Source organism: Aptenodytes patagonicus, chromosome 5 (assembly GCF_965638725.1).
Source record: "Aptenodytes patagonicus chromosome 5, bAptPat1.pri.cur, whole genome shotgun sequence".
In the NCBI taxonomy this organism is placed as follows: domain Eukaryota; kingdom Metazoa; phylum Chordata; class Aves; order Sphenisciformes; family Spheniscidae; genus Aptenodytes; species Aptenodytes patagonicus.
In genome coordinates, this window is record NC_134953.1 from 75,793,241 (window position 1) to 75,807,559 (window position 14,319).

At 40.4% G+C, this 14,319-nt stretch overlaps 1 protein-coding gene across 6 annotated transcripts in view; it reads right to left on the minus strand.

The window, feature by feature from the left end:
- The window catches only part of TGFBR3 (transforming growth factor beta receptor 3), a 163,302-nt gene that overhangs the window by 102,844 nt on the left and 46,139 nt on the right, over nt 1–14,319 (minus strand). For 5 of the 6 annotated variants that reach the window (XM_076337720.1, XM_076337722.1, XM_076337723.1 and 2 more), the window contains exon 2: nt 7,694–7,869. In XM_076337720.1, coding sequence (XP_076193835.1) covers nt 7,694–7,754 — 61 coding nt within the window. In that variant the 5' untranslated portion in view covers nt 7,755–7,869. Of the gene's footprint in view, nt 1–7,693; nt 7,870–13,778; nt 13,798–14,319 lie in introns of those variants that run through there. The other variant, XM_076337721.1, reaches the window with a different exon arrangement.

Here is a 14,319-nt window from a genome sequence, read left to right on the forward strand (position 1 = left end):
TAGGACATATGCTCCATTTAAATGGAAATTAATAATATGAAGGAAAATCCTATTTATTCCAAGATAAATTGCATCAACCCTCCTTTCCAGACACAAGGCAAATTTGGTCATTTAGGAAGTGAAGAAAAAGAAAAGAGGACAAGAACTGAAGATAACCACAAAATCAATTCCTCACCCACTCTTGGCTCCAAGTGTTAAGTAAAATAAATACATTAAAAAATTAAAAACAAAACAACAACAACAACAAAACAACCAACACCCACCAAAACACCAAACCTCTTCCAGAGGAAAGTAAATTTTTTGCTGAAGAGGTAAAACAGCAACAAATCTTACAAATGTTTCCATCGCCTAACCCTGAATTCCTTTTTTTGTTGCTTCTTCTATGCACCGCTTCCAATAATGAGAGTAACGACGTTTCGGTTTAGTTCTTTCCATCCCTGACAGGTAAAATCCCTTTTTTATTAACTGCCTATTAGTAAGTCCCACAGTGTAGTAGTTGCCAAATAAAGGAACAATAACTCCATCTTTTATAAATTACACTTAGAAATACGAAGAAAAGCATACTGTGCTTGAAGCAGCTGCACTTTACGGAATTATTAAAAACCTTTGCTTTTGTCACCTGGGGTCAAAAATTTATCCTTGGTGAAATTCCATTGACTTAAAACAAGTTTACACCAAAGATGAATCCAACTCAATGCCTTCAGGTAATGAAACATGGCACAGAGTCTTTGTGCTGAATACGTTTTTTTCACTCCAAATTCATCTCTCCTATGACTTACAGCCTGAGGGACTTCAGTTCCTTTTATTGTCATTAGCTACAGAGGATGAAATTATTTCTCTTCTTTGAAAAGGAATGTATCTGGTCCCTGTATTCTCTCTATACTATAACATAATCAGTCGTGAAACAACAGTGTTGATACATGCAAATATATTTCTTTGATAAGCTTTTCCACTGAGAAAGACTTGCAGAAACTCAATACATTTTTCATGTGAAAGTAACAACTCTTTTTCTAATAGCAGATGCTCCATTTCTTGTTGAGACACCTTAGGATCACATTCGGGAATGCTGGGTTTGGGGTGCTACAGCCCTTGGAGCCTAATTCTTCCTGTGGCAACAGATAAAACTGTGCTGTTTGATGCTTGCACAGGCCCTGCTTAGTCCAAATGACAGAATTTATATTATTTTGCAGCAAAAGAAACAAGCAAGCACAAAATAAAGTCAGAATTCTGTAGAGACAAGGTAAGCAGGTTCAACATATCAATAGCTGAGATAAAATTATTCTCCCATCAAAATTAAAAGAGGAAAAAAATTAAATGGCAAATACATACTAGTTAGAAGACAAGGGTTTTTTAGGTATGTCCCAGAGTACCTACCACTTCACTCTGCAGACCCTTGGGTTCAGAAATCTTCTGTACCTCTCCTTGACGTTAGACAAGACAAAAATACCATCTTTAGTTAACTAAATACGCCCTTTTCACTTTTTTATTAGTTAAAGAGATCAAGGGTTTGTGCTAATTTTAAGACAAATGACAAATGGAGAAGCTAAGAAAGAGTTAACAAGGGCCTACAGTAGAGAAAGGATATTAAAAGATCTACAAGCAAAATCCTAAATCCCAATTCCCTTCAGAAAACAAAAGAATTATTTTTAGCATGGTATTTATAAAATAATTATGTGATGCTTAGAACTTGTTAAAGACTAGTTTCTCTTTAAAAAAAACCCTTAATACATTTCCTTAGAAAGACAAGGATTAATGCCATTCACCATTCCATGCCATAAAATTTTTCGCAAAACTATTTTTCATCAGTTGAGTACTTCCCTCCAGAGACACTCAGTAATGCTGACATTTGCCTGCATCTATACAATTCAAGTACTGCATTATGGGCTTAATATTTCTTAAATTCCTTTGGCATCATCCAGAGTCAGTTTTAATCAAAGAACCAGACTTTCATTTTTACTAATAAATGCTCTGGTTCAGCAAAGCACTTAGATACATGCTCAGCTGTTTTGCTGAATCAGGACCCACAACCCCACATCCTACTGCTCCACGTGGGTGCAGAACTCTGCCGAAATTCAACTGTTTATAGCTTCAGAGCCTTGCTGATACAGGAAAAACGCAGTCTGCTGAGTTCAAGCCATTCCAAGTCTGTGATACAATTACCTCTTCTAAAATATATAACCTTTCTCTGTATCCTGACACCCAAAAGTTCTTTAAAATTTCTGGAAGATAAAAATACTGTTTATGCATAAACCACACAGAAATTACACAGGAGCTGACTGAATTGAGTTGGCTGAGAGACAGAGGGAAGACCAGATTAAAAACTTAATTTACGCAGGAATAGATCACCAAAGGGCAGCGCTGAAGAAACATTAATTCAGAAGACCTACAGATTTAGTCTAGCTTCCCAGTTTTGATCAGTCTTTGCATTTAAATTGCTCACTTAAAAACATCATTTACTGCTTGAAAGTTATTACTTCTTTTTGTGTGAAATGAAGATTAACTATCAATTTTTTTATGTATCTTTTGGCTTCCCAAAGTTATCTCACCAAGCTCACTGACATGAAGTTAGGAATACATCATTTGGTTCCCTATCAGACGAACATCTGACATTAAGATACTTCAAATCACCATCAGGATACTGAAAGGATTTTTAAAAAAAAAAAAAAAACAAAAAACCACCCACCCAACAATTTCCACCTTTAAAAGCGAGTCAGTGGTTCCTAATTAGTATTTCTTTGAACTGAGAGCATGATAGGCTCTCATTAAGAGCGCGGCCATTCCCTCACAGCCACTACAGCAGGGCTCCCAGCCTTTCGGACCCGGAGCGTGGCAGCGGCACAGACACAAGGCGTGCGAGGCACAGCACACGAACCAGCCCTCTGCTCCTCTAACTCTTCTCTGAGCTTGCAAGTCTTTAAATGCTCCAAGCACTGGTTAATCTCGTCCTCTAAAAGGCTTGTTATCCAGACCGTAAAGGGACAGGAGTTACTGGGTGGTTTTTCAAGGGAGGCAGAAGTTGGCTGGTTATGAGAAAGAACTGAAGGAAAAGGGAGGTGGAGAGTGAAATCTCTAGCCATTCAAAAGTTACAACCAGCCTGCGCTTTACTTCAGTCCTAATAATTCAAGAGCCAACCTCTGTCCCTCGGTTCTCATCCTCTGACCACAATTTAAACAAACAAAAACCCCCACACCTCTGGCAACAAATATTTTGAGGAAAAATAAAACTTAGAATTTAATTACGTCTGGGAAATACCCAGCAAACACTGTTTAAAACGGAAGGAAATTTGTGTGAGTGACTCCCAGCATTATTTCTTTTTTTTTTTTTAGATCACGTCCTTCACCTTCCAGTGGAAGGACTTTCTATTATACTTTGAAGGATCCTGTATTGCTTTTGGAAACACAGTGTTCAAGGTCAGGGGAAGTTCCTCTTTTAAAAAAAAAAAAAAGTCATGACAAGGCCTGTTTCTTCCTGTTGTTACGCTTATTATCATGGCACCCATCACCACCATATCTGGGGGGCACAGATCCAAAAGATACATTAGCTTACAAACAGCCTTATTGAAAACGAAGCACACATGCTCTGAAGAACGTAAGATTACTTATACGAACAAGTATGTAGAAAGAAAGAAAAAAAAGCTAGGATAACAATACAGTAGAGAACCAGGGAATAAAGAGCTGCTGAAAGAAAACCATAGAGACAGACCTAATGTGAGCAGATAAGCCAGTAAGCTCAGCATTACAGAAATTGGGTAAATTCTTCAATATATCCAATTCTTACAGTCTCTCCATCAGCCTGACCACAACCATGAAACTCTGTCACAAGGAGAGAGGCGTCTACAAGGCAAGCACAGGCAACACCAAATGTCAAGGGGGTTGAGGGAAAGAGAACATAGCTGTGTGGGCAAATTCTGGTTGGTATCAGATGCCACGGCTGCGCTGATGATTTGCACCACCGGAGGATCTACCCCAGAAGGCTGGAATGAGACCCTTGGCCAGCGCAGATCCACAGGCCGCATCACCCTTCTATCTTCTTTCCAGCTGAACAGTAAGGCAGGAAAGAAAAAGGAAAAAAAGGAGTTCAAGTTAAAAAAATTTTCCCATTCCTTCATGGAAGAACCTATCTTGTTGAAGGTTTGGCCCTCAGGGTCTAGGGCAGATATGCGTTTCAGCTGTCCTCTTAAGACATTTCATCAAGACATGCATCATGCACCCAACTGCACCAATTTGCCAGCAAGTAAAATAAATATGTTTCAGCCTTTGATTTAAGCCACATTAGTGCAGAATATTTTTGCTCCCAAGACTACAAAGCCAGACTTGCTTATGAGGTTATCCAAGGCTGTAGCGTGTGCAGTTCTGAGTGTTTGTGTGGAGTTCCTACTGCAGGTTGCCAGACCTTAGTTTAAGCCCACTTCAAAAACATAATTCCTTCAGACAGGCAGATAGTTTGCCAGCAATTCTCCTCTCCATCCTGCCTTGGACTTTCCATGGGGAAGAAAAATCTCACAGTTATCAAGGTTTTCTTTGCAGTCTTTTTCTGTACAATTGAAGCTGCATAAATATGAGCTTATGAGCAACCTGTGTACAAGCTAAAAGTAAATCAGATTCAGATAAGCATTTAGCTACATATATCCAGCCAGTAAGAGGAGGTAGAGAAATAGGCAAGTATTCTTTGACTATTCATACAGACCATTTTCAATGCAAAGTTAGTGAGGTGTATTCTTTAAGCTATTAGCATGAAAAACATGCAGTTTTGTGGCTCAGGTTTGAATATGCATCTCTGTGCATCATGTCATCTAACTCACGGGTTTTCTGAGATATGCTTAACACATTAGTACCTTAAAAAGCAAGAATGGAAAGAAAAAAGAAAACCACAAAATATTCTGTCTAGAAGATCACCTATATCTGAAAAGATAGCAATGCTGAAGATACTGGAAAGTCAGCAACAAAACCTAGACCAGTAATAGCAGTGTCAGTGTAGAACTGGCAAACAAAAGAAAGGTGTGCTCTCCTGCAGCAGCCTCACTACTTCAGAAACAAAGAGTAAGCTGGAAAAAGGCTCAATAGATAAAAATCAACACCCTAGGGAGGTGGCATGCTGCCCCCTGCCTCCCCCAGGCTTCACCACAGGCACGCACGGATTTGACTTATACTTCTTAGTTTTATTTATACTTCTCAGTTTTATTTATACTAGTATGTTAATGGTTCAAGCCTGAAAAAGCGCAGGTTCTGTACGCCGGCAACGAAGAGCCAAGCCTGCGGTACCCTGGCCATCACGCTGACAACGGCCCATTGGCATCTGCCACAGCTTTTTCCGCACACGACTAGAACGCGTTGCTTGCTCCCACCCGTATTTCACCTATAGCCACAAATTCCCTGCATTTGAGGTATAATTGTTTGGGTTAACAGGACTCGGTGACTACTAACATTAAAATGTTGCAAAAGCTCGATCTAAACCTTCAGAGAGCTGTCCTTCCTCAGTTGTAATTATATCTGCCTGAGATCTCTCTCTCCCCCCGCCTTCATCAGAGTCCATCAGTTCTTTATTGCTCTTATCTTACCGTACTTGTGATGCTCTGTAAAGGACATTAACTAGTTGTTCTCATTAAGAATTTATTGCAAAAATAAAAAGCATGGAAGAAAACCAAAACCCACAGGATAGGCACAGCTAGAAACCACAACGATAGTGCTTCCTCACCTCCCCCTAACGAACTGTGACCCTTTCTACTCCCCTCAGTTATCTTCTTCCCATGCAGATAGTGGGAAGAATCAGCCTCCAAGAAAGAACTAACTTTGAAGCTAGCCCTGCTCTGAGCAGGGGGCTGGACTAGACTTCCAGAGGCCCCTTCCAGCCAAAATCATTCTGACTCTACTTATGAATAAGCATCTGATCAAATCCAAGGCCACAGCACTTTTTTAAGAGTTTGTTTCAAGAATAGCTGCCAGAGGAAAACACAGAATTGGGGAGTAAAACCAAAAAAACCACAATAAACTTTGAGACAGACACGCTAAGGTTACTGAACAACTTTCTAATAGTAGTACTACGTTTGATAACCCTTTTAAATTAGTGGGTTTTAATTAAAGCTGGCATTAGGAGGTAAGCTGACTTCTTTAGACAAGCAATCTCCTCAGCAGCAAAATGCAATTGTGGTTGTGATCAATTAAAACAGTTTTGATTTTCTACACTGGCACTTTCTTTTAAAGTAGATTTTTACGCATCTATAACGAGCCAGATTCGCTCCAAGTAATCGCTCTTCTCAGCCAAGACCAGCATTCATATCCTCAGCTCAAGCCGCAGGCACACTCAGACACGCCCTGTATTGCTGAAAGTTCATCTGTAATGAAGCTATTGCAAAATGTTAGCATCACGTACTATTAAATAATCGAAGTTACTAATGTTGGATGGATGCCTTCAGGAGGTCAACCCCAGAGAAAGTCCCACAAGGCCTGAGGGCTTGAAACAACATAATTTTCCATGCTGACGACGAAAGGAAGCCAAATTGTAACACATTTAATTGCTCAGCCCTGTCTCTTCCAAAGCTGGTCATCTTTTCCACAGTGAGGCCATCTCAGACTTAAGCAAGCCATCTGTCCAGTGTCCACTTTTCCCACTACCTCATTTTGACTGACTGTATATCCACTCGGCCTCTTCTCCAACGACCCCTGCTGTATGCAAGCTGGACACATAAGAGGCGGCTTCCCCTTGTGACCACGGGAAGAACTTCGACAAACAAACATACTGAGAAGAATCACTTCAGCAGTTGAAGAAACTACAGTATAAGCTAGGCACTTGAACTCTACAGATCTTTCCTTTCGCTGTCACAAGTTATTGCAACACACTGTTTTAAAAATCCCTTTCTAGGACAAAATGTGGGATAGGAACAATCCCCATAAATGGCAACGCACCTTCCTAACCTGTGAGACCTCCAGTAACACTGACAACTGTTAATAGAAGGTCTTTGCCATCACCATTGACAGTTGACTTTAAAACAGATTAGACAACTGTCCGGAATGACCGAGGTGAGGTTTAACCCAACAGGGGAGGAAGGATGGACTCAGTGACCTATTAGGTACCTTTCATACTTATTTTCGGGGGATTTTGTCATAAATTTCTTTTTATAAACTAAGTAATCGGAACTTAATTCCGGATTACACACCTTGAAGGCAGCAGTGGGCTGACTTGGTGCGCCCGTTCAGCCCAGCTCTGTAGAGAGACCCTAGCTCAGGTTCTGAAGAAACGCAGCTTCACCAGCACAGCCCTGCACCCGGGGGTAATAAACCCAGCCTCTCGACACAGCTAATAGTTCAGCCTCAGCATCACGCTGGCAGAGCCACCCTGCTTCCACTCCCAAAGGCTTCCGTGGCAACCTTCCCCTTTCTAATATATGTGCACCATGCAATTCCCTTTTTTAAAATAAAGAAAGAAATTACCAAAGTAATTCAAGTTACTGCTGCAGTTCTTTAATGATTTTAAGAGGGAACATAGGTGCAAGAAGACTCTCTTAGAGGAACAGCATTGTCCCTCACATCACCGTACCAGCACTCATGATCACAACAGTTTTATATAAAGCCTAGACACAAATATAAACTTTAGCTGACCTACATTTTTCCAGGATGAAAAAAGTATTTTTGATCAATAATTCTGAATATATACAATAAGTTACACTGAATGCATGATTTACATAACGTCACCTACCTGCAGCTGCAAAGCACAAAATCATCAAAGCAAACACCGAAGTCGCACAACTTGAAGACATTTTTGCAAACGCTGTATCTTCTCAAATCAACTCCCTTTGTAGCTCTTCATGTAGATTTACTTCCTTTGAAATTTGTGGTATGTTTTGAAATCAAATCTTCCAGACTTTTAATTGCCTACAGAAAGAAGTAAAAATAAATTTTAATACAAATATAACTTACAGAAATGTTACTAGATATTTAGAATTGTCTCCCTGTAACAAGAGAAACAATTCTTTCTTAAAGGACTACTAGAGGAGTGCATTTTATATTGCCAGATACCCTAGATAGTGATAGCTTAGTACCCTTTCCTCCCTGTATTTCAGCACTTCTTTGCAGCTGTTGCTCTTCCATATTATCCACTGGGCAAGTTGTGATCTACTTGGAAGTGAAATCCCAGAGTTCTTTCTGTCAACTAATACTTACGTCCTGCTGAAGCCTGCCAATGGTACTCATAGCCCCAGACATGTTTATTTTAAGTATTCAGACTTTCTCTGGGATATATAAACATTTGTTTGTTTATTTATCTGCTGCTACCTTTATTATACCATGGAGAAATGTTTCACATGTGCTCTAGCTGGTTTATGGGTAACACAATAAATTTAACTCATCATTTCTCAGTATCAAAGAAGACTTTTCGAGGCCACTTGACGCTAAATATAAATATAAAGCTGTTCAGAATCTTTATTTTAAGAGATTTCAAGACATGATACACCAGGTCAGTAAAACAACTTAAGTGTGCTATACAAATAAATGCCTGCAGGCATTAAAAACGTCAAAAATTCTGACCCCAGAATGCACGCTGCAGATTTTTGAGGGGAAACACTTACTACAGGCACAATATTCTCTTCCACTTTTTTTTTTTTTTTTAAATCTATTCTCAGTCATCTAGATGTCTAGAATGAGACTACGGACCAAGTAGGTAAGGAACCAGAACGTTGGTATCACATGCAATGAAATAAAAACCTTACCTACTTTACTTCACTACCAGCCTTCAGGAGCAGATGACAGATGGTGCCTTAGCAACCACACACTCACCACAAAGCAATGCAAGCTATTACAAACAACCATCACAGGGCTAAGCGATAGCAAAACGCTGAGTCAGGACCAAAACCTAAACCGTGACAAGATGAATACCATTTAAAAGGTTCTTGCTGACATTAAAATGGAATGAAATACAAAGCCAGACAAAAGCAGGGCTAGGCTCTGTTACACAGCGTTGCGCCATGCTGTGCAGGATCAAAAGTCTGCACAAGGAAAACCTGCACCTAGACCAGCACTTCAAGATACCTGCTGACAGCACTCCCGCAGCTACGAGGAAAACTCCAGAAACTCCTTTGTGGAATTTCTCCACGGGTTATTCTGCCGAGACAGCACTGCCCTGTGCGGAGGGAGCTGCAGCTACCCGCCAAGAAAGGACTGTCAGTGCCCAAGGCCAGGACCAAGGCTCAGCTTGCCCAGCGCCTCTGACCGGTCTCGGTGGTGCCGCACATCCCACCTGCGTGGGAGGAGAGCCCAGGAACGGCTCTGCAGGCTGCTGGGAGCACCCAGACACCACACTTCTGCAGGACAGAAATGGACGGGGCAAGGAATGAGCTGCATATCTACCACAACAGCTCACTATCAAGCAGCTCACTTTCAAGCTCAGCATCCCATATAAGAACCACGTTTGCTTTTGTTGCCCGTTTGCTTTCGGAACACGATATTTTAGGTTGAAATTCCGTAACTGGTTCCTTCCCCTGTGTACCTCCTCATTGCCTCCCTTACAGTGGCTTAGAAACACTGTCAGATAACAGCAGCGAATGAAGGAAACCCCTAGAGAAATGGTAACTCTAGTAATGCTACCTAGTAATCTTTATCTTCTACCTACCATCTTCCTGGGGAAAAGGAGTTTACTCTTGACTCTGAAGAGGTACACTTATCACTTTGCACAGTGTAAACAAGATCTGGGTATCTTGTTATCCGCTATTCACAAAGTTATGTGTGATTAATGTATGATTAGATATCCCAAACTGGAGATTCTTTTCCATCAGAATTGTTACATGAGACTGTCACTACCTGTAAAAATACTTAGTCATACTAATCTAAACCCTGGCCTCAAAAATGAAGAACCTGTGAAACTATCCTGGGATGTTTAAAATAGCCTTAGCCGCAAAAAAAACCCCAAACTCCATTTTTGTTCTCTTCCATGCACTGTCCTTTTTAAAACTGGCCCTGAACTTAGGAATAGATATTAATTAATCTAAGAGAAAAAATGTTTCAAGAAATAATCAAATACCTACTTATACATCATTCATGTAACAACATCAGTTCTGTATAATTTTGCTTATTCCATCTTAAAACATACCACTGTCACTGAGGTTGAAAGTTTCATCACTTACGGGTTCTCTGGCACAAACTGTTCTTTCCACTGTTTGCTAACATCAATACATTTAAAAAAACGTTAGGTGAGACTACAACACTATCACACAACACAACTGAGGTAACAAGACACTGCAATGAATTTCTATCGTTCATGGCAAGACAAACACGACAGCCTCATAAAGCAGCAATAGTCCACCCTAAAACCCCAAACAAGCATGATTTACCTAAAGATTCCTTCTACAACATTTTGTAGAAGATGGGTTCATCTTCAAGGAAAAAAAAAAAGAGTTCTGGAGAAGGATGAACACACACACACCCCCACCCAATGCTGGAGACAGCTCAAAACAGGAAAACCCCAGAAAATAACTGCTTCCTTGGGCAGTTCACAAGGCTTGTAAAAATTATTCATCCTGAACCTACTGGAAGCATTCAATGAGTTCCTAGATACCTCCCATCTCCCCCTCGAGTGTAAGGTTATATAGTTAAACCCTCAAATCCATGAGGGATACTGAACTTTGTGGTAAATTAAGGCCAACCTTTATTAAACAGAAATAATAAATTGTTGACAAGAGTGTAGGACAATCCTTTAACACAGAAGTTTTTGAACATGAAAATCCAAATCAAACAGGTTTAATGCCAAAACGGCAAGCCATAAGGAATTTATGACAGATATTGAACATCATTGGGGAAGTCAAACGTAAGGTGGAATCATTTGTTGCTATTTCTCTAGATGAAAAGAAACCTAAATCTGCTCAGTGAGAGTATTTGATTGCTACCTCAATTTTTAAATGCTGCCATAAAGAAAAATGATCAAATACAGCAAACCATGAGGTTTCTAGCCAGCTTTAGCTATAAAAGACCATCATAATGTCCTGCAAGATGTCATATGTGCAAACAGGCAATGAATAAGCATTCTGAAACTTGAGTTACTGATGTATAACCATTTCATCGACAACAACGAACAAAAGAGAAACCAGAAAAAGAGCAACTACAGCACATACGCTCAGTAATATACTAAATAGGAAAACATAAGACATTATTCAGATCACTCTTCCACCACCACAAACCTCTCATTCTTCAGTGACATTTTTATAAGGCACACAATTGTGCAGAAATAGGGAGCACAGGGAAAGAACTGGAGATAAAGCGATGCTGCTGCGAGCAGCTGAGCATCCCATTCTGTGCTGACCACCTCAGTATGTTAAGGGGCCAAGTTTCGATTCAACGTTGATTTAGTAAAGATGATTTAAAAGGGAGAGAGAATACATACACATTTCCATCTGTATGTAAAAATGAAAGAGTTATTTGGTTCCTACCACAACCCACTGACTAGTAACATTTACAAGGTATAACTTGGAGCAGGCAGTATACGTTCAAAAAGCCCTAGGCTTCTACTCCGATTCTGCCAGATCTTGAAGAGTGAATAATGGACACTTAAATGAAAATTAGGAAGAGCTTTCTAAAGAAACGGCTCACTTGCTTGAAGATAGGCATTCACAAACTTAAAAAGGAGGGCAAATGTCAAACCTCGAAAGACGATGTGAAAAGGTGACAACTGACAGCGAGTTTCATTAATTTAGGATGGATGATATCCAAACTGCCAGCTACACAGCAGCAATTCAAGTCAAGAAGCACAGATGAAAACGCTACTAATAATTCATTTAAGAATAAACCTACTAAGCAGGCAATTTGTCAGTATTTGGAAAACCTGATCATCCTCACCTGTGACAGAAGTCAGCTATGAAGCTGCTATTATCTGACCATCTGACAGTATCAAAAAGAAACGAGTAAGAAAATAGGTGAGAAAAATTCAGCTGTGGTGCAAAACATGCCAGATTTTGCTGCAATGTGAAACCTGCTGTCACTGGAAGAATATGTGAAACCTGCAAACTAGGAAAAGTTGAGGCAGTCCACAGAATAGGGGGACATTTCCTTTGAAATAAGAGAAGAAAGCTGTGCAAAGGGATCGGAAACCTAAACTATTTATCCAAGAAGTAAACACAACTGCTAGTCAAATTGAGATTCAAAAGAAATTTCCAGGAGAATCATCTTTTCCTTTGGGGTATATCTGGGTAGCTATTTTTGTAACTGAGGTCATGAAAGGGCATATTAAAAGTATAACCAAAAAATCCCAAAGAGGAAGACATGACATGAGAGCTTTGGGTTTACTAAACATAACTGTTTTCATGTCAATGCTTTACACTACCGTACCACAAGCCGCAAGAAAGGCTGGCAAAAGAGGGCATCTGCAGCCAGAGCCATTGAAGACTCTAAGAGGCACAGTCTGCTGAGGTCATTTCCACTGAAGTTTGCTGTCATAAAGGCCACTTAGTCCTGATAAAAGTGAGGGCCTGAAAAGCACCAAAGAGCCTGTTCCGTTGAGAAGTATCACTTTGCAGATGCAATCAGGAATGAGTGCTGCCGGGAACCTGAGGAAGAATCTCACTACTACTGGATTTTGTTAGGTTTGAAAGAAGACTGGGGGAGCGGAAGAGGGGAAACACATTTTTGAAGTACATGAGAACAAGAGGAGGAGGAAGTATGAGGTTTTAATTTGGTTTAAAGTAGGAGCCTCTAATGTCCCTGAGAGTTTTAATGCACAGAGCTTAGCTAGAAACCAGTGAAAAACATGATGCTTTTGGAGGACACTGGGACGCACTGACTGGCCTGGGAGCGTGGCCAGCCACAGAGGGACAGATCTCATTGCTCTAAGCAATGAGATCTAAGCTAGAGGACAAACAACACTCCTTAACTCAATGGTATTTAAAAGAATCTGGCTTTGTTAGAGCCAGCAGCAGTAAGCACAAAACACAAATCACTTCAGTACGCTACTGTTATCTCTCTACCTTTCATTAACTGCAATTTTTTTTCTTTGTAAAAATCTGCTACTTGTCTTCCTCAGAATTCCAGTCTTTTGTGGATTTTTTTAAAGCTATCCTTTGAACTAAAAAGTCACCTTGAATACTACAACATGACCAAAGAATTCAAAACTTAGAAGCATGCTGCTTACTTATAAAAAACCACCTTTCCACTAAGGATTTCCCAGCCCTCACTGACAGGAGCTACCAGGATGTAAGGCTCTGTGGTCTATGGATGGCTTGTTACTAAGACATCACCTTCTGCGCTGCTCTGCCGCCAGCAGAAAGGTATCCACCCCCACGCCTGCTGACCGCTCTCCAAAAAGGGGACAGGACTCTGCTCTGAAGTGCTTGAAGAGCTACAAATGAAAAAGACCAAGTATAAGCCCTAGGATTAAGCTTTGTCTTCAGAACATTTGAGCACCTTTCTGCTCAGCCTGTTCTGTACTTCTAGCAAAATACCTATTACATATTACTCTTCTCGAGATCAGTGGTCTCCTTAGCTTCAATTTTTACCCACTTTTCTTCTCCTCGTAAATTTATTTTTGCCTACTTTGTCATTTATATTTCTTATATATATATATATTCATTTATATTTTGCCTACTTCTTCAAAGCTTCTCTGCACAGTCCAACTCAGCAATATATATGCCTGCAGGTGGCCACAGCCACAGATTTGGGAGTGTTTCTGTTTCCTAGTAAAGGCTTCTATAGCATAGGAATTTGCCACATTTATTGCTGAATTGGGTTCTTATGTCCCCTTTTCCTTCTGTTCCCTTAAGCCTTTTCCCCAATAGTCACCATCTGTTTCTTTAATCACCACCTACCTTTCCCAAACAAGTTCTTCCCTTGCCTTAGCTCTGTCCTCCTCGTTGTCTAACCTTTTCCTTTACTGCCTGAAGAATAACTTCCACTTCCTCTCCTCCTTATCGACACGGACTCTTTCCACGCATGGTGCCAGAGGGTGCACAGCTCTCTACGACACTGCTCTACCAAAGCCAGCCAAAAATCCTCCTCCTCTAAGTCACATCACAAGTCCCACCGAAGCGAATGGGGATACTTGAGCGAAGCCAGCAAGCAGGATCTGTCCCTTTGTGTTGTTTTGCCATAGCAACGTGAACCCAAGTTTCTAGGCCATCCAAGGCGGCCTTCACAGCCAAAGCTTTTTCACTTTTTGTTTGTTTGTTTTACGCATGGCAACCATTTAACTTATTTAACCAGTTTTTCTCCCATTTGTCTATATTGGTTCCCTATGCGAATGCAATGAATACGTGCATTCCATGCGTAAGTAAACCAGGCAATAAGTACACCCAAGCTCAATTGAAAAAAAAAAAAAAAAATCACAAATGGTTAACTACACGAGCAGTT